Genomic DNA, 23781 nt, shown 5'->3' on the forward strand with positions numbered 1-23781 from the left:
GGTAGTAGATAGATTTAAAAAAAACAGTGATAAGTTCAGATAAGCTTATGGTAGCTGAGATTAATGAGTGTACAGTAGACTCGCTCTCAATCGGGAATATCGGGCGAAATGTCATCCGGTTTAGCGATAGAATTGAGCGTCAAAGCCTTTGTAAATTCCACAAAAACTGCTCAATTATAAAGAATCACGATAAAATAAGAAGAACTACAGCAAATTTGAGCGAATTAACTTCATAATTAAACGTGAAAATTGTCAACAAAATTTGTCGCCCGATTGAAAAAGAGCCGATTGAGTGAGAGTCTACTGTAACTCGGGTTGTTTGCTACTCGAAATACGTGAAAATTCGATTGTGAGCTGAATTTTGGGAGTAAAAGGTGTGCCTTTTAAATCAGTAAAATTTCATGAACTCAAAATTTACATCTTTTTCGTTTTTTTTTTTTATTTTTTGGATATGTCTACCTCATTCTCTTGTACTCAAAATTGCATAGAACTAAAATGATTTTTTAATGACGGGCGTCAATTTGGACTTAGTGAAATTTTTCTAATCTAAAAGGTGTGCCAAAACCATAAAGAATTCGATTTTCGCTTTAAAGCGTTATGATTCTGTGATAGACTGGATGAAAGTATTCAATTCGAATGCATTGAAATCTCGAAATATTTGTATAACGCAATAAGTATTAAAAATTTTATGGGAAAAATGTTCAAAAATGTAACGGTTAGTAAAAATCTAAATAATTCCCAAAAATTAGTCAACCAATTAATTTTTTATTACATTTCTTATGCCAAAATTTAATTTAATTTAGAAGCAACTAGATTAGTAATGCATATGGGGCAGTTGTAAAAACTACAATTTCTTTATTTAGATATTAGACTTCACAAGAGAAGACGTATATGGCTTATATGAAGTCAGATACCATAATAATCCTTGTTCACTGAAGAAATCGTTGACATAAGTCCAAAGAATGTAAACATAAAAATCAATATTTAATACTACCCAAACCCAATGTTTACTGTTTCCTTAGTTTTCTCTATTTTTTTAATGCTCACAATGCCATATTTTCTGTTTCTTCTAGATCAAATAAGGTAAAGTGCCACTGCTCGACCGGTTCCTCGTCTCGACCAGTAGATTTATTAATTCAATTTATTTATATTTGCTATAATATTTTGCGTACACTGAGAGAAATCCGAAAAAGTTAAAATAACATTCCGGAAATGTTTATTTTACCCTGCAGTATTGTTCCGAAATTGGTGTAAATATTATGCTTTTTAGGTGTATTACGGGTTAAAGTTACCCTTTTTCATGCTAATTTTACACTTAAAAAGGTGTAAAATTAACATTAAAAAATGTTGATATATTTTTAACCTAAAAAGTGTTAAAATTATGAGGAAAAAAGTTAATCGTACCCCCTTTTTTCTCAGTGTATGATCTAACATTAATAAATCAATCATTCCATGAATAATACGAACCAGCGAAAAATTCATAGAAATTGCCAAAATTGGTCGAGTCGAGAAACCCAGTCGAGTGAGGGTACTTTACCTTACTTTTCCAAGAGAACAAGCATACTTTTAGCTCTCCAAAATATTTCTGATTTAATTACTTAAATTTTAATTTATATTTCTAGAAATTTAAATTAATTTTGAAAAATCAAGAAAAGTCAGAAGAAAGTTTTCACTAAACTAGACTTGCGTTTTATGTATTCTTTCACATGGATAAGTTCTGCTTATAAATTATTTCAGTTCACGTACTCAGGGAAAATACTGAATTTTCTAATGAGAAACTGATAAAAAGAAAACAACACTTTTGCAATTTGCAATTTGCATTCAGTAAAAAATTGTCAAATCCCTTATACAAAAATACTTTTTACCGACTTTTGAGTTTTTTCGAACTCAAAGTCAGAGCAGTATATATAATCAGTTTTTTTTTAAACCTGTGACCGTTCTGGAGCTTAAATTGTAACAAATCAACTTACAGTTTAAGGTGATCACCCCTTAAAAAACATTAACATTCGAATAAATTTTAGTGTTAGTCCATGCGAAAATTTCAAAGTTCAAAGTCAATCCAATTTGGAGAACCTATTTCTCAACCTAAAAAGATTTCGAACCCGAGACACTTGCACAATAGAACAAGTGTTCTACCACTTGACCCATTGAGTGCCCAAATATGGAAAATAAACGGAAAGTAAAACAGAAGCAAACTTTTATGGACAAAAACCCACTCGAAAAGATAATTCACGCACAGCTCTATCTCATGACCTCAAGCATCCGGAAAATTGGAACGCATTGCTATAACTTTTTTTACTTAGGTTTTGAATAGATTTCAATCAATTCCAAACACTTATTAAGAAAGTGGTAAATTATTTTAAACATAAAAAGAATGGCTTAGTAAAAACAACTTCGAGAAATGCTTTAACTTTTATAGGCTTCTCTCATCATGTTGAATACTTCTAACTTAATATTTCCAAAAAATTAATCCACCTATGTATATGTTGTTATGAAATACAATTTAGTGCTCATCACACTCTTTTATGGGCAAGTAATGCCTTAGACTCACTTACGACTTAAGCCGAGAAACTGCTTAACATAATTATAATCAAAATAATTATTTGACTAGATTTCTATCAATTTCCCATTAACTAAGTCGTTTCTCGGCTTAAGTCGAGTGACAGATTAGACAGAAACAGATGTAAATGTAATTTGATCATTATTTTGATTATAATTACGTTAAGTTAACTCTCGTCTTATGTCGTAAGTATGTCTAGAGTATAAGTTTTCAAAACGTTGAAAGTTATAGCCAATCAGAAAATGCAATAGGTTTAAAATATTTTGTGAGAAATAAATATTTAATACACATAAATGTATTGAAGCTCAATACATCAACGGATCAAACAAATGCAAAAGCAATTTTTAGGACACAGAATTGATAACACAAGTTCGAGTATTCTGTAAAGTTAACATGCTTTGCTGTCTCATTTTATGTTGCATACTATAATGTTGTTTTCTCTGATTTAGTATTTTAGTTTTTCTCCTTTCTTTATCTAGGTTTTCTGGGTAGTTTTCTGTCAAATAGTCTAAAAACCAACCAACTGGAGGTGAATACGGATGCAAAAACTCTGCGTCCAATTGCTCGCCTCAAGGAACCCAGAGATTTATTTGCATTGCCGAAAGAAAGAGATTATGACTGCCCCCAGCAAGCGGCACGATGGCCGATCGAGTGTCAGGTAGGCCTTCTCACATCCATTATTATTTTTATTCTTATTTTACTTTATGTACAAAAATTGCTTAATTGAAATATGTAGAGTCAAAACAAACATTAACTCGGGATATATCTATCATCAGGACTTAAGTTCAATGAGTTGCCAAATCCATCAAAACCAACAAAAAAACCAAACTCTCTGTGTTGATGTTGAAATAAGAATAGAAATTAATTATTCCCTCCAAAATAGTCAAGAGAAAGAGAAGCTACAATTCAAAGTGACATCAATGCTAAATGAGATTTTTTATCCAACACCCATTTCACTCTACTCTATATATTGCCACACTAAAATTCGTATCACTTTCTTAAGCCAAAAAGCCAAAAATAAATTTCTTCCTCAATTCTCCTCCAAGATCATTTTTATGCTTCCCAAACTATAACCGCACATTCATGTACACGGCACAGAAGGAGCGACATAATAAAGAATTACACTGTTTCTTTTATCACACAAATGTGGGTGGCACAATTCGCGTCATTTTGTGATATAAAAGTCACTCCTCTTGTGCACAATTATCGTTGTTATATACAATTTTATCACCAAATAACCCTCTTCCATTGGATTTAAATATATAATGTTTAGTAATAACTCGTCATAATATATCTAGTGTCGCCTTATTTTAGCTTTCATTTCACGAAATTAAAATTGTCAACTAATTCCAATTGAAATATATTATATATGCATAGACTAAATTTGAAAATCTTGCGTAATGCTCGCATATTAAAATGAATGGCTCGATGCTTGACAGGAAAATGATACTGGGACACTTTATTGTTCAAACCCCACAGAGAGAACAATATATTATAATCTCTGAATTTTATGAGCCCTCAAAATTTACACGTTATAGCCCCAAAAGGCCAATTTTTTCGTCATATATTCACGAATCCATTTTCGAAAAAGACGTAACGTTAAATTTATCTTGCCATTCCTCAAGTTATCAACAGGGGTGGAATGATAACTTATGAATACAATGAGAGAAATCCGAAAAAGTTAAAATAACATTCTGGAAATGTTAATTTTACCCTGCAGTATTGATCCGAAATCGGTGTAAATATTACCCATTTTAGGTGTATTGGGGGTTAAAGTTACCCTTTTTCATGTTAATTTTACACTTAAAAAGGTGTAAAATTAACATTAAAAATGTTGATATATTTTTACACCTAAATAGTGTTAAAATTATGAGGAAAAAAAGTTAATCGTACCCTCTTTTTTTTCTCAGTGTACTATTATAATGTTGTACTTTTGCTTTGAAGAACACTAGCTCAAAAGCATTATGCGATAGTAGATTAAATTGAATTAAAATTGAATATTGAAACCATCGAAACTATCGAAACAATAGTGTCATTAAATTCATATCTATTACTATTAGATTAATCCATTCAGTCAATGAACCAGAAATACTTGAAATAGAATGTTCATATTTTGGATGAATTTTTTGAAAAGAAAAATTTTACCTATTATGGGGGCGCGGGGAGCCCCTGTCAAACACACGTCTTAACGGTCACTGAATTTAAATTCTGTGCATTAGTTCATTACAAACTCTATTGCTTTAGATAGAGTATCTATCTATCCAAGAAAACAAATTGGCAACTAAAATTCAAATCAGGAAAGAGGCCAATTTTAACAAATTCGACGGGATGTCGAATTTTCCGTTCGCCATTTTGAGCAAAAATCTTACATAACCTTCCGTGAAGCAAGAAAACAATAACAAAATGTATTTTCATCTCTGTCGGACTATTTTTCCCAAGTAATTGAAGAATTGAGGCGCTCGGAGCAAAAAGAACTCTAAGTCGTATTCATTTCCGTATTAAAATAGCGTTTTTTTGCTCTGAGCTCCTCAATTAGAGTTACTAAAAATCCATTCCCGACAGCAATTCGGATAAAAATTGCCCAGGAATAAATAATCTAAAATCACTCAATTTGCGTATGATGTATAATAACATGGTAAGGAATGGGTTAAGGGGTTGCGTGGGTCACGATGACTGAAAAACAGAATGCTTTCTATTTTTTTTCTACCATGATAAAACAATATATATTGCAAAAAAATATACGTAGGGGAGACCGGGGTACTTTTAGCCAGTAAATGAAGCTTTTTTTTGTGAAAAAATCATAAGGTTTGAATAAGATAATCATCTTAAACATCATTAAGATATTGGCTGTATGAAACAGTGTAGTTCAAAGCTATACATTGTTACACATTGGCTACACGTGTCCCGGGCTGGGTAGATATAGCCACTTTTGGAGCCACTTTTAGTGTTTATCGACTTATATAAAAAAAATTGGATAATTATTATCCAAGTGAAAAATATCTTTTAATTACTTTATTGAACCAAAAACGAGGTAAAACTATGACATCTTGACTATAAACTCAAAAAACGAAATGCTGAGCCAAAAACTGTGACATCAAAAGTACAATTTTATGCCCATTTTTTAAAAATGCTTCTAAATTGTAGGGTAACAGGATCAGACTTATAAATATTTCTAGGAATATGGGGATGTGTTCCTACCTTCATTAAAAAATACTTTGCTCAATGTACATTTTAAGGGAAACGAGAAAAATCCACTGTCTAATTCTACCCCTGGCTAATTGTACCCTGGTCTCCCCTATCATGTAATTTAATACTAATTCCATATTATATTTAAAAGCAGGATATCATAGTTGATTGAATCACATGAAATTGAAACTAAAACTCAAATATTAACCTAGAAGTGATTATTGTTCTGACACAATCTGCAATGGTATTACTAAAATTGCAATTCAATAACTGATTTGCATGTTTAGAGTTCAATATTCTACTTTATAGTTACGCATGGAATAACATAAACTTTTTATTGATATTGCAACCGAATATATACATATAGTAGATTTGATTCATAGTTTAAGCAAAAGTAGTCAAAAGATTGGTTACAAAATCATATGGAAAAAGTTAATTTTTGGTATATAACAATCAAATATTTAATAAATAATAATACATTAGTAGGAGCATAAGAAAATTTTCTACATAATGTAAAGGTTGAAAAAGCTTTAACATAAAGAAAATTACTCCGTCAAAAGGAATTTGAAAGAATTCCTGCGAACCTTCTTCCGTCTTCTTCTTTGAAAGAATTTTTCACAAAACATCCGTTTTATTAAATAAAACTTTTCTTTTGATCTATAAAATATATACCTCCATCATGAATTTATCGTCGTTAAAAGAAGAAACCAGTAAATTTTTAATTCTCCATCATAACTCATCTAATATATCATACTAGAAAAAAAATCCTAGACAATTTGATTTTTAATATTCCTTCTAGGAAGTCAAAACAAAGGAAGAAATAACAGAAAAAGAACCAAACATGTGCGGAAAAAAACTCGTGCAAAAAAATACTGAAAACTAATAGAAAATTTAGTATGAAAAATTATTTATTGCTCCCGTGCGTGCTGAATCTTCATTGGTTTATCGAACTTGTCTATAGAGACAATACTTCACTATTCTCACTCCAATTCCACAATATTGGCTCACTTCTTCTTCGCCAATTTGTACATATGTAATGTGGTAAATGGGTATTTTTTCTCAACACATACTATATTTTAGAACAATATATTACCCCCCAATAAAATGTAAAGCAAAGACCATTTCAAATGCCATTGCCTCGGCGGTTCGCTGGATGAGCGAAATGGATCAAAAATATCGGAATTTGCCTAATAATTCAACAACCTCACAATGCCTATACCCAGAAGCTAATATTACATAGGGAGGAAAATGTAAAAAAAAGAAAACTCAACTATAGGAACTCAATTGTAAATAAACTTTTCCCTATGCTATGATAGATTTCCAGCTATATGGAAATATGCGAGGGTTCATCGAGAGTTCGACAATTTCCGTACGACCGTTACCTAGGCAAATGTTTGATTATATAGTTTAAGTCAATGATATTAAATTACACGATTTTTAATTTATTACTGGTGTTTTTCATAGGGCAATCATATGTAAAATTCCCATATTAATGACTAAAAATTAAAATAGTGTATTATTATTTTAAGGTTTATGAATTTAACTTTATCATAGCAGATTTAGTAGCGCTATAATCGCAAAAATATATTAAGGCTTTTCAAAAATTTTCCCACAACTCGTATAAAAAAAGCTTAAAAATTTAATTAAATAACACGTGTCAAAATTAAAGATATTTTCTATTCTGGTTAAAAGCTTATGATGCTTCAAAATTTTCTGTAATTCAAGATTTAAAAGGTTGATAAACTTTAAAATCAAAGAAAAAAACCTTAAAGATGTTTGACATTACCATAGTTTTGATTCGTTATTTTGACATTGAAAGGCTTACATAAATTTTAAACCTAAAAATTAAAGATCTTTCTTGAAGAATATGAACCACTATTTAAAGGCCGATTTTAAGATTTTATTCAAGATGGACATGCACGTTCATACAAACAATTTTCTATTTTCAAGGATAATAATGTGTTTTAATTAATTTCAGAATACTTTTGAATGGTTAAATCTTCAAGATATCCATGATATGTCCTTACATCCTTAAAAGGATACGTATAAGTCAATATAAAAGTTGTATAATTTTGGCTTCACCAAGACTTTTTAAGGGTTTTCGTTGGTCCTACTTTTTAAATTAATGACTTATCATTAAAGGATTTAAGGACTACTATACATCTAGTTTCTGGCCTTAATGATTATTTTCTTCCGCTGATTTTATGTATTCTATTTAATTACTTTACTTTGAGAAGTTTTAATCAGAACCAATCACAGGATTAAAATGGAGAGCTTTCGCTAACTAGGCGAGTTAAAACCAATTTTTGACTTATAATATTTTGTAAATTTATGATTTTTTACTTTACATAATATTACACGTCTTTTAACATCAGTGACGGAAACAGAAATTGCTACACAACCCTCTCAAACATACCTATACACATTATTTACTGCCTACAACACAGTTTTATATCAGTGGTTTTTACATAAATCACGATTCAGTCTATCAAGATTACTCAACGGTGTCGTACACGCGGTGTCATCAACATATTAGAAACGATCAGCTGCTTTTCCCACTGGTGCTTAAAAATAGCACTAAACACCATGTTAATTGTCATAATTGCTTCGAGGGAAATTAGTTTCGAGTGTCTGATAGTGCTAAGCTAAACACCTAATCGATGTGCAAATTTATCAAATTCATTTCTTAGGAAGATTCGGGTTTTTGGGTGTTATTTAGAAAAAATGAATATTAATGTAAGACATCTCAAAGTGTAAAGAAGACAAGTTCTCTAAAAAAATAGAAGTTGTATAAATGTAGTGAACATCATGGTGAAAATTTCTTTTTATTGTCACACATTTTAGGTATTGGAAGAACGAATTTATCACATAGAATACGTGCCAGAATCTCCTGAACCGTACTATCAGCCAACAGGAAAAGAACTGCAGCCACGACCAGTCGGAGAAGAGAATGGAATAGTGATTTATAATTATAATCCTGTCAGTGCCGTCAATTATGTAAGTAACCTTCATAAGATTTGTGGGAAAGAGCTTCCCTAACAACATTTAATGCTTCAATAATTTGGCTACCAATACAAAGTGTCTGACTTTTTTGATGTGTGATAGCTTCAATAAAATCCTAATTAGTTATTTTGTGGCAGAAATTCCAATATTTGCATCTGCTTTAAATTAATAAACTCATTTCAGTGGCAAACAAATTGCCTTCAATAAAAAATTGTCTCTTTTAAAAAGTAGTTATGTATGTAGATGGAATGGATTAACAAAATATTTAGAATAATTATAATGGCACTTGGCAGTGTCTCGCAAAACTCTTTCAATTACTTATCAGCAAGTGAAATCATCATAAATTTTCTGGCTACAAAATATTTCAGTTGTAGTCGATTCGATCATTTGCAATTATATTCTTTATACGTTTTTGAGTGCATTAAAATCGTCATTAAATAAAGAGATAGCACTTTTCATAAATTTGTGCTCACAGCGATAACTGTGCTGAAACATATTGATTCATAATAATTATTTACGAGCAATAAAAAAAACATTTAAAATTTTATTTTAATAACATTTCCGTCTGTTGATTGTTTGGTGTTTTCGATTTTCATTTTACTGAATTATTACAGATTGGTAATTTATTCGATTTTAGAATGGAATTAATTAGATTTTTAAAAACGAATGCAAAACACAGATGCAATTTTAGTACATTACATTAGTAAAATGTTATGTTTATTACTTGATAACTTTAAATGGAAATTGATTAGTTAGAGCTAAAATGAACTAAATAAGGCAAGATGTTAAATTAAAAGTCATTTTATCAACTTGTCAAACTTGTCCAAATTCTTTGAGAAATGTAATCAAATTAGAAAATAGATTGCAATAATTATAAACATCGCAATCGGTTAAGACTTCAAAATACGGTAGTTGGGATTTTGTTAATTTAGTTGCAATTTTGTAATTTTATGAAATTCTAAAACACTTTGAAGACAGCTCAATCTCCATAGAGAGCAGTATTATAATAATCCCTCTTTGAATTACACTCAGCTCTTCGTTATCCGGCATTTCGTTATCCGGGTGACAGCTGCCAAACACTGGCGGTTGATGTATTCAAAATTATATTTATTAAACATGAAGTTTCTCCAGAGTGAATTAAAGTATTATTATCATTGTATCGAAGTTTTTAATACATAATTGTGATAAAAAATGAAACATAAGCATACCATGAAGAAAATTCTCTTGTTCTTTGTCAGACAGAAAATAAATTCACACAGCACAAAATATAAAAACCGTTGATCATTCAAAAAACCTAAATGTCATTTTGTCCCCCGGTCAGCCGGATAACGAAGAGTCGAGTGTATATATATTTCGACTCATTACCCGCTAAGGTATCCTATGTTCGTAGAATTTTGGTAATCTGAAGTTTCGAATCTTTTGATGTCACGCTGTTTGGCCGTCTGTCCGTCGGTTGTCACCAGTTTTAGAGGCCAAACGGTTGGAAATAGAGACTTGAGACTTTCGGGTGACTGCCTCCCCATAAGTCGACTCAAAAACATTTTTCCCTCACCCTCCCCTACCCACCAAAACCATGTTTTTTGGGATTGCGCCAAAGCGCGTTGTGCGACTATTTTCATTTTTGAATATGTTTTATGCCCAGCGTACAATAATTTTTGTTTTGTAAACATGTGTTTGACATTTCAGTGGGAGTGAAAGAGATCTGATAGTCATCTCGTTCACTCTCATAGGAAATTTTGAAAACATCTTTACAAACAAAATTTACTGTGCGCTGGTCATTAGAGGTTGCCTAGGCGGACATTTGTCCATATACGAAAATATCGTTGAATTATTCCTAATAACGATTCTTGAAAGTCAAAACTCAAAAGGCTCTAGAGAGCATATTTTCCGACCAAAAGGATTCATGGGATTCATGTTTTGGGTTCATTGGGAAAGGTCCTAAAATTTCTAACAATTATAAAGCGTTTCTAAAAATCGGTTTTATAAACTGGTAATGTACCGAAATTGATAAGCAACTTTTGTCCGGAAATAAATTGTATTGCTCATAAACTATTTTCAGGGATTTTCTGAGTGAAATCACTTAGTTCAAATCAGTTGTGAACTGTCAAATGGTAAATTATGCGAAAGTACTTTTGAGATAGGGGGAGGTTGGGTATTTTAAGCTATTGGGCTACATTGATATACGATTTTTTCGTATATTCCTAAATGGAACCGAGCTTTAACAAAAAATATATAGACAAAACAATTGTTAATTGAAAATAAATAATGGTAGAACTTAGTATTTTTAGCCCCACCTCCTATAACATCTGTTTCATGAGTTTGATCATTTCTCAAAGCATGAGACTTTAGTCAGTTAATGAAGGTGACCGTTGTTAAGAAAAGAATCTGAACCCTCGGTCTGTTTTATTTAGGAAAATATCGACTTTTGAAGTTTATCTACTTGCTGTTCTTTCTCCATCCAAGTTTTTGATAACTCAAAATTTTTACTACACAAACTCTAAGGACCCAATGTTCCTTATCTATGTTCAAAAATTTAAAATCAAAATAAAATCTATCGTCTCGCTGTGATTAAAACTTTAGGCCAAACAGTTAGAGATAGATACTTGGGGTTTTTGGGAAGCAACTCCATTATAAGTTGATCTTTGCATTAATATGACCTTTTGTTCCAGAAAACGTATATGTGCAATGTCTCGAAAATGCGTCCCACAACTCTAATTTTCTGATAGATTTTAGAAGTTGTCCAGTAGGAATATTCTGTAACAGTATGACAATGTCATATGACAAATTTCAAACTGCGATTCTTATTAATCACTAAGAGCTTCAGTGACGATTTTAATGACGTACTGCTCTCGTGTTACCATGAAAATTAGTCATCATATGACATTATCATTTTTTACAAAATTCTCCTACAGATATTTGAACCTATTTTTCAACAAATTGGATGAACTTTCCTTCTTTAGAAAGTCTTTGAATTTGTAAAAAGCCTCAACGGATTATAAACCAATGATTCATTTATGTCGAAAATGCACACTGATATATTAATGATGAAAGCTGAATTTGAAAAAGAGATAGAACTTAAAATCGCAGATAAATTTAAATCATATACTCGCACTATCAATAATTCATTTGTTTAAGAATTATTTAATAAACATGATTTTGGGTGGTTTTATGGGTTTTATGTTGATTTTACACCGCAACAATGATGCACAAAATTCGATAACACCACACTGAAATGAGTTTATCCAATATAACATGAATATTTATTCGTCAAGCCAACGAGAAAAGAATAATTAATATATACCACACTGATTTTTGTGCCGTCATCATCATCATTTGTGCAGTTTTTTTTTATTTGGATGAAAATTCTCTCTGCAGGATTTTTGTTTTTACTGTGATTCATATTTTTCAGAGACGAAAAAATAGTATTATTGGACTTCAAATTGCATTTTGCTGTATGACTTTTCTGGTGTATACAGCAATCTGCTAAACGTAACATACCGAGACAATAACAACCAATTAAAAGTTTAATTACGATGGCATTCGTGGAGAGTGTTCTTAAAATTTTATTCAAAGAATTTTTCATTTCTTTCTAAACTCACTAAAATTCTTGTCTTGCATATTTTCCATACTTTTTGCAAAAAAAAAAGAAAAGAAAATGGCACGAAATATATGAGAAGAAAACATGAATTGCATAAAGTCATAGATACATATGTATACAAATGTATATATTTATGTCATTGCCAAGTGTGACAATTCATTGCCAGACACACAATAAAAGTGTATATGAGAAGCCTTTTTCTTCATGCTATAAACATCAAGAGTTGTCTTTTTGCAAATGCATTTGCCAATCGTGCCGTTTTAATTCAGCTTCCTTCCCGCTTAAGAACAATTTGTCGTTGAGTTAATTTGTGTGATTTTAATTGTATATAGATACCATTGTTACAAAATTAGATTTGAATTGTTTTATATACCTAAAACCTAAAGATACAACCGCGTGTTTACTCACAAAAGAGGAAAAATAGTGTTTATTAATACCCCTTCCTAATACCTTTTTGCATTACTTTGACGCTTGTGAGTGAAATATGACGGTAGAGAAGACATGAGAATTTCATATCAATTTCTTCCTTCTTTTCCTCTTCTTCGAAATCAAAACAATATCACTTAATCACGACCAAATTGCAATTTATAAAAAAATGGCCATAAAAACTACATTGTAGACAAATAGAGACAGTGATTCAGATTCTGATGACGATGATAGTTCAGCGACCGAGATAAATTACTCTTCAACAGCGGAATCTGATGATATAAAGAGGAAAACACCGGATACAGATGCAACAGATTCCGATGAGAGTGGAGATGGCAATTGTAATGATGATGATGACGATGATTGTGACGACACAAGTATCAAATGCAAAAGTTTAAAATTAGATAGTGCACAAATTAATAATTCACAACCAGACACGGAGTCTTGCAACAATTTCACAAGCAATCTTCCACAGTTCAGTCGTTCCAGTGTGGGTGGATCCAAATATTTACTCAATGCCCATCCAAATCCACCAGAAATTGAGGATTTAGTGTTTGAATCGCGATTTGAATCGGGAAATTTAGCCAAGGCTGTGAAAATAACATCAGGATACTATGAACTCTACCTAAGACCCGATATGTATACCAATCGCCATACACAATGGTTCTACTTTCGCGTCATGAATACACGGAAAAAAATTAACTACAGGTAGAGCAATAGATTATAATGATATCTATATATAGCCTTTAATCCAAACACTTAGAAATTAAGCATGACACAGTGGTAAAATCAAATCTCATTTCTACACACAGGTTCTCCATTGTCAATTTAGTAAAGTCGGACAGCCTTTACAATGAGGGAATGCGTCCCCTCATGTACTCAACCATCGAAGCCAATACATCACTCATCGGTTGGAGGAGATGCGGAGAAAATATCACATACTTTCGCAATGATGACACATTGTAAGTTCCCAAAACTTTTATAAAGAGGAAGGTTTTCACGCTTTGCACACATTCTGTCCTCAAACACTTCTTATTTTTCCCTTATTCCTTTAGGGGAAGTGCTTATAATTTTGGACAGTCTGCATATAAGCATCGATATCCTAAGTTTGAAGTGCCATATTTTCAATACTAATTGACTTTTCTTGTTACTCTCTTTTCAGAAGGATTGTTTAGAAACTTAGCAAGCTATTTATCATCTCAGTTTTACTAAAATTAGTTTTAATACGTTTAAAAATGAATTGATATGTAGAGGTGAATTTGACTCTTATTTTGGACAACTTGGTTATTAATTTTTACAACTTCTCTATAAATTTGGACACATAATCAGCCTCAACAGGATGCCCATTGTTCTTCATTTTATGAACCAATCTTACCAAGTCCTCTTCCTGGTCATGTAAGGGAAACGTGGAATGTCACAAGAAGCCCAGAAACTTTCCATATCATTCATTAAAGTGAGTTGACTTCGGTACTCCAAGTACGTGCGGATTCGCTCATTCCCTGCCCTTTCCGGGAGCCTTTCAAGGCATTTCTCACTGCATCTCTTTCGTAGAGATGATGCTCCTTCATTTCTCCAGGCATTTGTCCAACCTAGTCATCACAAAAGCTAAAACTTCACGAAATTTCGTGAGAAAAACACCTGTCCAAAATAAGAATCATCACCTCACTGATGAATGTCTTAAAAAATTTCCCATTTTTCACACGAAAAATATAATTCACAAGGCAAATCTCACTTCAGGTCAAATGTACAAATCATCAGTAACGTGAATCAACACAATATTCAATGAATATTCAATAATATCACTCAAAAACAGCGAACAAACTTTGTTAGTACTTCACCAAAACTAAATAAGACTGAAGTAAGCCACGAAGTTCTGTCATATTTCTCGTAAGCAATTGCTCACACTGAATTTTCAACGAAGCAAATTCAACTCAAATCATATTCAAATTTTAACGTATTTAGTGTCAAAATCTTCCAAAAAGAACAAATATTTAGATAGAATTCATTATTCATCAAATATTGGAATAAAAATCCATCATTTTAATCAATTTATTTTTAGTGTCCAATGTTATCCTCAAAGTGTCCAAAATAAGAAACTGGACAAAATTAGAAGCATTTCCCCTAATGACCTAATTTTTCTGTGAAATGTGTGAGTTAAGACGTGCTATTAAAATATATTTCCATACATAGATAGGTCAGATTCATTAAAGAAATATTGGAGAAATGAGAAATGTTCGAAGCCATAGTGTGTGCGAAACTTGAAAGCCTTGCCCTAATTCTGTTTTTGAATATTTCAAAAATTCCTTGAAATGTTGAAATTTTTTTTTTATGAAATCAGCAGATCATAATAATTAACCTGGATTTTCAAATAATTATTTGTTTTTGAAACTAAACATGGTACGTCCATAGCCTTATTAGTGACGATAATACCAACCCCAACCTCCAAGCACAAATATTAGAAAAATTCTTTCTTTGTGAATCGTTATAAAGGATAACTCATATGTTTTTAAAAGGCAGTCGAATTTCTGTTTCCACAATTCCACAATTTTTTCGAGGATTCCATGAGTTCTAAAGTGTTATTCGCATTCCTAGCCGAACTGAGGTATATTGTAGGATTAAAAGCTATACAAAGTTTATGCACAAAGTTACGCACGGAAAGCTTGATATTGAATGAATTTTGATAATATTTTCCTTAATTTTATTTCCTAATTTCAATTCTAGGTGGCAAAGTATTTTCTTAGATAGTTACACTAACTAAATGAATAGTGTTTGAAATAGTTTATTGCAAAGATTCGAAATTCAGCGGTTGTTAAGACTATTTTTTGATCTTTTCACAATAAAATAGTAGGTGAGATTATTAAGAATCTCACCTAATATATATTAATCTAACTCAACATTTGAACATTCTATCTCTAGTATTTCTTGTACCACAGAACTGTTCAAATCGTTCAAATGATTCAAAATTAGAGATATGAAATCTATCTTCTTTCTAATTTCTGTATTTTGGAAAATACTAAAATGCTGTTTTCTCAATATCTATAAGGGCTTATGACATACCAGATCAGGCTCCAATTTGGGTACTTTTTAACTAAACCGCAAAATTTTCCACATGTAGAAAGACGCTCCTCACAAACCGGCCTTTAATACAACTTTGTGCAAAAAAGTTGAAATGTACCATATTATTAATTGAATTATAATTGTACTAAATCATCTTTCGACTAATCCTCAAGTCTATATAAAACATTTTTAGAAGGCAAAATCCAAAACGTCACATCAAGGGTTTATCTAATTAATTTTGATCATATGATAATTTGATCAGCATCATCTAGCGCTTTAAAAATTTAAAAAGTCTTGTTTCGAGAATAACAAAATTTGAGAGAGGATAAAAAATTGGGGCTAGAAAAAACATGGGGTACTGACTTTTTAGAGCAAAAACATAACTTTAAACAGATGTAGAAAAAGGATTTTTTTGGATCACTGGTGACCCAACCATCTTCAAAGGGTTAATTAGAAAGTTTAAAAAGCCTGAACTCAAAATAATTTTATTTCTCAAATTTTTGAGGAGATATTTTTCCTCCGTTTTACTCGTAAGATTAATCACTAACATTTAGATGATGGACGGTAGAACCTTATTTCCCTTTATTTCCTGATCGTTACTTTTATTGCTCGAATATCATAAATAGAACATTGTATATAGTCCTTCGATATTGAGTTATATATGTTTCGACTCTTTCCTCTTTAAAGCGTCGTATTTTGGTAAAATTTTAGAAATCTGAAGTTTCAAGCTTTTCGACGTTATGCTGTTTGTTAATTCGTCCGTCGTCGGCCTCGGCTGTCACGAGTCGAAGAAATCAAACGGTAAGAAATAGCGATTTCGGACTTTCAAGGACCCCCCCCCCTCCCTATAAGTCGACCCTCGGGCTGGAACCATTAACATGCTCCCTTCTCCTTAAAAACCATGTTTTTGGGATTGCTAAGAAAATATGTTGTGCGATTCTTAATTTTTGGGCATGTTTTAGAGATTACCCAGGCACAAATTTTGGTCCATATACGAAAATATCGTTGAATCATACTTAATAACGATTCTTGAAGGTCACAAGTCAAACGGCTTGGAAAAAGCGCATTTTCAAGCCCAATGATGTTATGTTTGAACTTGTTGTAAAGATCTTGGAATTTCTGACAAGCCGGAACTAGTTCTAATCAGTTCTGATTCGATAACACACCGATAACTAACTTTTATCCGAAGTTCAATTCTATTACTCCCGGGATATTTTGGACGATGGTTTGTGTGATTTATAAATTGGTTCAAATCGGCTATGAAATGGTAAAGTTAAGAAGACATTACGCAAATGGGAAAAAGTCTGCGAAAGCTTTGAACCCGTTAATAGTACTCTTTTCCTCATGAATTGAACAAGTAAAAACTTAAATAGTATAGATAAATGATGCGAAAGTAATTTTGAGGTATAGCATCTAAGTCACGAGTTCGTACACTTCGCAAAGCTTGGGGGGACGCTTTTGCCACAACTTTTTTGTAAATTTTGTTGGCTCCGTTTTACTATAAAAGCCGGAACTCGGTCACTTATAATATAAAACCCGTGTTCTTAAAGTTAATAAATCTTGCATAGTTGGGTTTATAAGAAACATCAAGATAGGGGAAGTGGGGAATCTTTCAATTGGGGTATCTTTAAAAAATGGCTTTGATTCTCCTATTTCTAAATTGAACTGGACTTCACCATGATATAATTTACCGCAAGAAACCAATTTGAAAGCTTAATTACATTACAATAAAGTTCAATTCCTTTTAAAAGTAAGAGAAAAAATCGAATTTCAAAGGTACCCGTATTCAAAGGTTCCCCACTTCCTCCTTGTGTTTCTTTTTGCTTTATTTCATCAAAGCTTTAAAAGTCTCCTTCCAACTGTTATTTCTATAAACCATAGCAAAATACTCGAATTTATTAGAGACGATAGAAATACTTTGATTAATTAAAAACACAATAAATTTGCAAAACAGTTAAAATAATCACCAGAAAAGTATTCCACTTTGTCTAATGAATTAGTAAAACCTCTTTCCTGATTTTTTCAGTCCCCTCAATGATGACGACGATGAGAATGGTTCCTACACATTAACATTCAATATTGAATTTCAACATGACAACGACACGGTATATTTTGCCCATAGCTACCCCTACACCTACAGTGATCTCCAGGACTATCTAATGGCCATCCAGCGTCATCCTGTAAAATCCAAGTACTGCAAACTTCGACTACTCTGTAGATCCCTAGCGGGCAACAATATCTACTATTTAACAGTCACAGCACCTCAAACCGAAGAAGAGGCAGTAAAGGTGAGTCCAATAGAATATTCTCTCGAAAATCCGTCACAATAATCTGCGGTATATATCTTGGAAAACTTAGTTAAGGACTCGACGACTCTCAAACTTAACAAAAGTTATTGCTCACGTAGGGCAGTAAAACTTCATGCACTGATGAATATTTATTGGGACACTCGTGGAATATGTGTCTTGGGCAATCTTCCTTGGTAAATGAAATGCTCAGAGGAGATAGAATGCACATAACATATATACTTCAATTATTTTAATACTTTGACGGTGATAGAAATAGCAAATAAAATGATAAAATTTACTGAAACCACGTTTAATCAAATTAAAAATGTTAAAAATACTTTTCCATTAATACATTGTTCATAAATTTACTCCAACAAGCATTTAATATACAAACAGAATATTATTATTAAAAAGCTTATATGAGAAGCCATAACGTCAAATTTCAATTAACTAAATGGCCACAAATAATGCCAGCAATTTTCCAGAGTATACCCGAGCAGAAAAGCTGAAATAATTTTCCAAAAGCTCTTTTAATCACTTTTATCATTTTCCAACATTGAATTTTAGACTATTTTAGAACCTGTTTTTGCATAATCATTGTGATAGAAACATAAAGCCAGCAAATAAAATTTAAGCTTTTAATTTTCTCAGAAATTAAAAGCATAAAGGAAAGAGGCATAAAGTTTAGTGAGCTTTTAATGCTAAATATAGAATTTAAGGAAGAGAAATCGAATTTCAATTTAGTCATGGAACCATCATGTTACTTTTCATGACATTTCCAAAGTAATTCTGAGTATTTGAATTATTGATTTAAGAAAAGGATGAGTGAAATTTCCTAAAAATAATCACTAATACACCTTTGGCTGACTTGCACAGGAAAATCTATCTTTCTCTTTTTTTTGCAAGCAAAAGAAACGGGCAGTTGTTGTATCAGCCAGAGTTCATCCTGGAGAAACTCCATCATCGTGGATGATGAAAGGACTGATGGACTTTATCACAGGCGATTCTTACGTGGCCAAGAGACTTCGTCACAAATTCATCTTCAAACTAATCCCAATGCTAAATCCTGATGGTGTTATCGTGGGCAATACAAGGAGTTCCCTCACGGGCAAAGACTTAAATCGACAATACCGAACAGTTATACGGGAAACGTATCCTTCAATCTGGTACACCAAGGCAATGATTAAAAGACTGATGGACGACTGTGGTGTCGTCATGTACTGCGACATGCACGCTCATTCACGTAAACACAATGTATTCATCTACGGTTGCGAAAATAAGCGACAGCCTGAGAAGAAACTATCGGAGCAGGTGTTTCCACTCATGCTACACAAGAATGTAGCCGATAAATTTTCCTTTGAGAGCTGCAAGTTCAAGATACAGAAGAACAAAGAGGGTACCGGACGAATTGTTGTATGGATGTTGGGGGTTACAAATAGCTACACCATTGAAGCATCATTTGGCGGTACAACACTTGGTAGTCGCAGTGGAACACATTTCAATACCATGGTAATTTTTTCCCCTTCTTACTACATAAATAAGCATGAATTACCGACTATTTATTTTTTCATATGAGAAAACTTCGAAAAGCTATAAATATACACGAGAAAAAAGACAATAATTGAGTGATTCTCAAAACTGAGTCGAACACACTGTGTTGAAAGTTCAATATCAAGGATAGGAGACTTACAGTTTTTCATCATTTGAGAGAAATACTTGAAATTTTCTTCTTCTCTCCCATAAGGTCATTTTGAATTAATCCAATGAGATTTCTACACTCAGAAAAATAATCGAGTAAAACTTACTCGAATCGATGTTTAACTGACTCTTTTTCGTTGTGATTTTCGATTAACTATAATTTAGATTTGATTTTACTTCTATTTAGGTGTAATATTCGAAAGAGTTGTTTTAACTTTTTGTTTTACTAAAATTTACATGACAAAAGAGTGTAAATAACTCTTTTTAAGACTGAAAATAACTCGTTTTAAGAGTTAAAATAACTCGTTTCAAGTGTTAAAGTGTTTTTTTTTTTTTGGAGTTAAAACAACTCTTTCAAATCCCAAAATGGATAGATTTTGCAATTTTATGCTTTTTTCTATTTTATCATTTTCTTTATTCATATTTTCTTGATCTCAAGTTCCCTATATTCCGAGCGAAATATCAGGTATGATGCACGCACATGTCTTCATTAAACACTGTTAGGCATATTTCTAGTTGATCTTCCATATGAACTTTGTCACGCGAAAATCTTCTTGACTGAAGTATATTCATAAAACGAAAACACTTAAGCATATACTTCAGTCGAGATGAAATTTTACATCGAAAAAGAGTAATAATTACATCGATATCCGACGAATTAATTCAACTCGCACGAAGAGTTGTTTCAACTCTATTTACTAAATTTTGCAACGAAAAAGAGTAACAATTACATCGATATTCGTAGAGTTAATTCAACTCTGCCATAGAGTTGTTTTAACTTTTTAGGTTTTTTCTTAGTGTATACGAATAATAAATAGGCTTCCCATAGGATTTTGAAGTGTTCAGAAAGTTACATCCTGTAGGGCGTATGACAATGTAATATGTAACCGTATGACAATGTCATATGACAAATTTGATGGTAAATTCAGGAGCACGACAATGCTAAAATCCGAAATCGGGAGAATCGAATGACAATTCCAAGGGGCTCAATGAAGGTTTTAGTAATGGATATCAATCGAATTCACGATTAGTTCTACCGAATTTACCGCACAAAAAAATTTAATTTCGACAGCTTAGAATATTAAACGAATAATTTGCGAATAGTCAACTTAACAGAAGTGATTTTACATTCTGAGTATAGAATTTTTAAGATTTGAATACTCTACAACTTTGGAAATAATTAACTTTCCGGTATAATATTTACAGGGAGGGTACGGAGTATCAAGGAGTATCCTAAAAGCGAAAAAAAAACGAATTTTGCAAAAAATCGACTTATTCGACTTATATTCTGACAAGTCGATTTGTCATATGACATTGTCATATTGTTATAGAATTCCCCTGCTGGATGTTTCTTGACTTGATTAGTGACCAGCCATAGAGACCAAACTTAAAGGAATCTCAGAGGGGGGATGATTTTAGCATAAATAATAATTTGTTGAAAGCTTAAAAAGCATTAACTTAATATAAAAGATTTTTATATTGAAGCTATAATTCAGGCATAAAGAATTGTACTTCAGTGAATGTAATATTCAGTGTTACTGATTTAAAGGATTTAAAAAATGAAACAGGTTATCGTTATGTAAAGCATCACTGATGTCCTTCCTACGTACAGTATCGAAAATTACAGCAGAACGGAGGAACATAGATAATGCGTAATGGATCCAATCTGTCCAATTGAAGGCAAGATTAGGGGGTGAAGTAGGTCTCGAAGACCAAAAAACAAAAATTTATTCTCATTTTTTTTTCAACACAAAAAAAGGTTTTTTTAATGCAAACTTATATTGGGTAACTGGATGAAATTTCGGCCAGCTTGCAATTTCGGTCACTTGTTTTGTTAGGCTAGGAATTTTTTTAAAATTATATATTTAGAAATTCATTCTTATAAATATTCAAAACCAAATCGGTCTGGACGGATTATGATTTTCTTAGAATTCACGGTCTAAAAAATAAAATTTTGGTCAATCATATTGTAAGGCGCTTGTATGGCATTTCAAGAGTATGAATTCTAGAATTGAGTTCTCTAATTTTTGTGTAGAGTTTTGTAATTCTTACTGTGTTATCACACTTGCATATTAAAATTTTAATATGATTCACATTAATTGTCGCTGGTGAGAGTCCAAATGTGTAATTTGTGTGTTTGAATCATTTTATATTCAAAATTTGATCTATTTGTTAATAAAAAGGTAGACTTGGCCCGCAAAATTTAATATAAATTGATTTATAGCATTAATGCGAAAAATTAATGCGATTTTGTCTTTAATTTTTTAATGTGAAAAATATTTATGCTTTAGGTAAATTTAAACTTATTTTTGCAGGCCAAGTCCACTTCTTTATCAACAAATAGAAAAACTCCAAATATTAAGTGACTCAAAGATACAAATAACATATTTGGACGCTCACAAGCGACAATTAATGTGAATCACGTTAAAATTTTAATGTTCAAGTGTGATAAGGCCGTTAAACTGAGAGAAATCCGAAAAAGTCAAAATAACATTCTGGAAATGTTAATTTTACCCTGCATTATTGATCCGAAAATGGTGTAAATATTACCCTTTTTAGGTGTATTATGGGTTAAAGTTACCCTTCTTTCATGTTGATTTTACCCTTAAAAGGTGTAAAATTAACATTAAAAAATGTTGATACATTTTTACACCCAAAAAGTGTTAAAGTTATGACGAAAAAAAGTTAATCGCAGCCTCTTTTTTTCTCAGTGCCGGATTTGTCGAAATTAAATAAAATTGATAAAATTACTTTTCCACTTCAAATATAATAAAATCTTTATTATTTTCCATACTTCAAAGTCAACATGTATTATTTTATCTTATCCTTTCAGGACTACGAGCAACTTGGTAGAGCATTCTGTGAGACCCTGATGGATTACTATGACGAGAATCCATTGAAAGTAAATAGGCGGAAACGATTGCTGTTGAGATTAAAGAAGATTAGACGCTTAGAACGTAGATTGAGAAAAGCAAAGAAAGCACAAAAATTGGAGGAGCGTCTCCTCAAAAATGCGGAAATGCAGAAAACTCTTTAATGACTTTTTGCTATCTTGCCAAAATTAATTTTTTTTTGTATTAAAACAATTTTTGAACACCAGCACGTCTTCTTTTTGCATCATTTTATTATTTTATAAGCTATTTAAGGAGGAAACGAATTTTGCTCAATTTCTTTTTGAGGTTACTGTAATTAATGTTTGCATCGTGATTCTTTTTCTTCCTTTTCTTCACAAATTCTGTATACTTTGTAAATGCAATCTATTTTTTTTCTTATTCTTGCTATATTAAGAAAATTATTCGAGAGAATTCTTCTGGCACAATGTACCTGAAATGAAATTATACTTTTTTTCTGTTGGAACATTCAAAGATTAAATATTCTTTTTATTGCACGATTTTTTTTTATTTTTCTTCTTTCCATCGCACAAATTTGTCGTAATTTTAGGTGAAAAGTCGCATTTATTTTGCCATGAATTTACATGAAAAAAAAATCTAAATTTCAGGAGAGACTTCGCATGAAAATCCTCAATCGGCTGTCAAAGGAAGGTTCAAGCGCGGATGAACCACTAAATATACCCCTATCCGATTATTCTAGGTAAATGCCCAACTAATTTTCTGCAATTAAATTGTGGCGCAACCGTGTCGAGAGACTGTCTAGTTAATTAATGAGATGTTTTCTGTTCTGTGACCAACAGCGATGAGGGTGATACGAGTTCAGATAGTTCCGAAAATGAAGCCAACAAAAGTATTTATGAGGGACCTTGCTGCCAACCACTGAAGGTGCCACCCTCATCTCCGGTCATGCCATCAAAATTAAAGTGCAATAAGAAGGTACATAAACACTGTGAATTATGCAATTTTGGCACAATTTCATGGAAAATTTATTCACACAGAATTCTTATTGCACGATTTAAGCAAATTAATTGCACAATTTGTTAAATAATTTCATTTCAAATTAAAATTTTTTAT

The 23781-nt window shown here is 31.9% G+C and overlaps 2 protein-coding genes across 9 annotated transcripts in view; one reads left to right on the forward strand and one right to left on the reverse strand.

Moving 5' to 3' along the window:
- Positions 1-23781, reverse strand: part of LOC129805591 (glutamine-dependent NAD(+) synthetase) — a 71780-nt gene that overhangs the window by 38045 nt on the left and 9954 nt on the right. The gene's annotated exons all lie outside the window — the stretch shown is intronic.
- Positions 1-23781, forward strand: part of LOC129805583 (cytosolic carboxypeptidase Nna1) — a 42195-nt gene that overhangs the window by 8156 nt on the left and 10258 nt on the right. For 2 of the 6 annotated variants that reach the window (XM_055853604.1, XM_055853607.1), the window contains exons 2-10: positions 3040-3218; positions 8591-8743; positions 12967-13481; positions 13586-13735; positions 17857-18118; positions 19025-19627; positions 22650-22718; positions 23316-23407; positions 23508-23643. In XM_055853604.1, coding sequence (XP_055709579.1) covers positions 3040-3218; positions 8591-8743; positions 12967-13481; positions 13586-13735; positions 17857-18118; positions 19025-19627; positions 22650-22718; positions 23316-23407; positions 23508-23643 — 2159 coding nt within the window. Of the gene's footprint in view, positions 1-3039; positions 3219-8201; positions 8483-8590; positions 8744-12966; positions 13482-13585; positions 13736-17856; positions 18119-19024; positions 19628-22649; positions 22815-23312; positions 23408-23507; positions 23644-23781 lie in introns of those variants that run through there. The other 4 variants (XM_055853610.1, XM_055853605.1, XM_055853609.1 and 1 more) reach the window with 4 other exon arrangements.

This window comes from Phlebotomus papatasi, chromosome 3 (assembly GCF_024763615.1).
Source record: "Phlebotomus papatasi isolate M1 chromosome 3, Ppap_2.1, whole genome shotgun sequence".
NCBI classification, from domain to species: Eukaryota; Metazoa; Arthropoda; class Insecta; order Diptera; family Psychodidae; genus Phlebotomus; species Phlebotomus papatasi.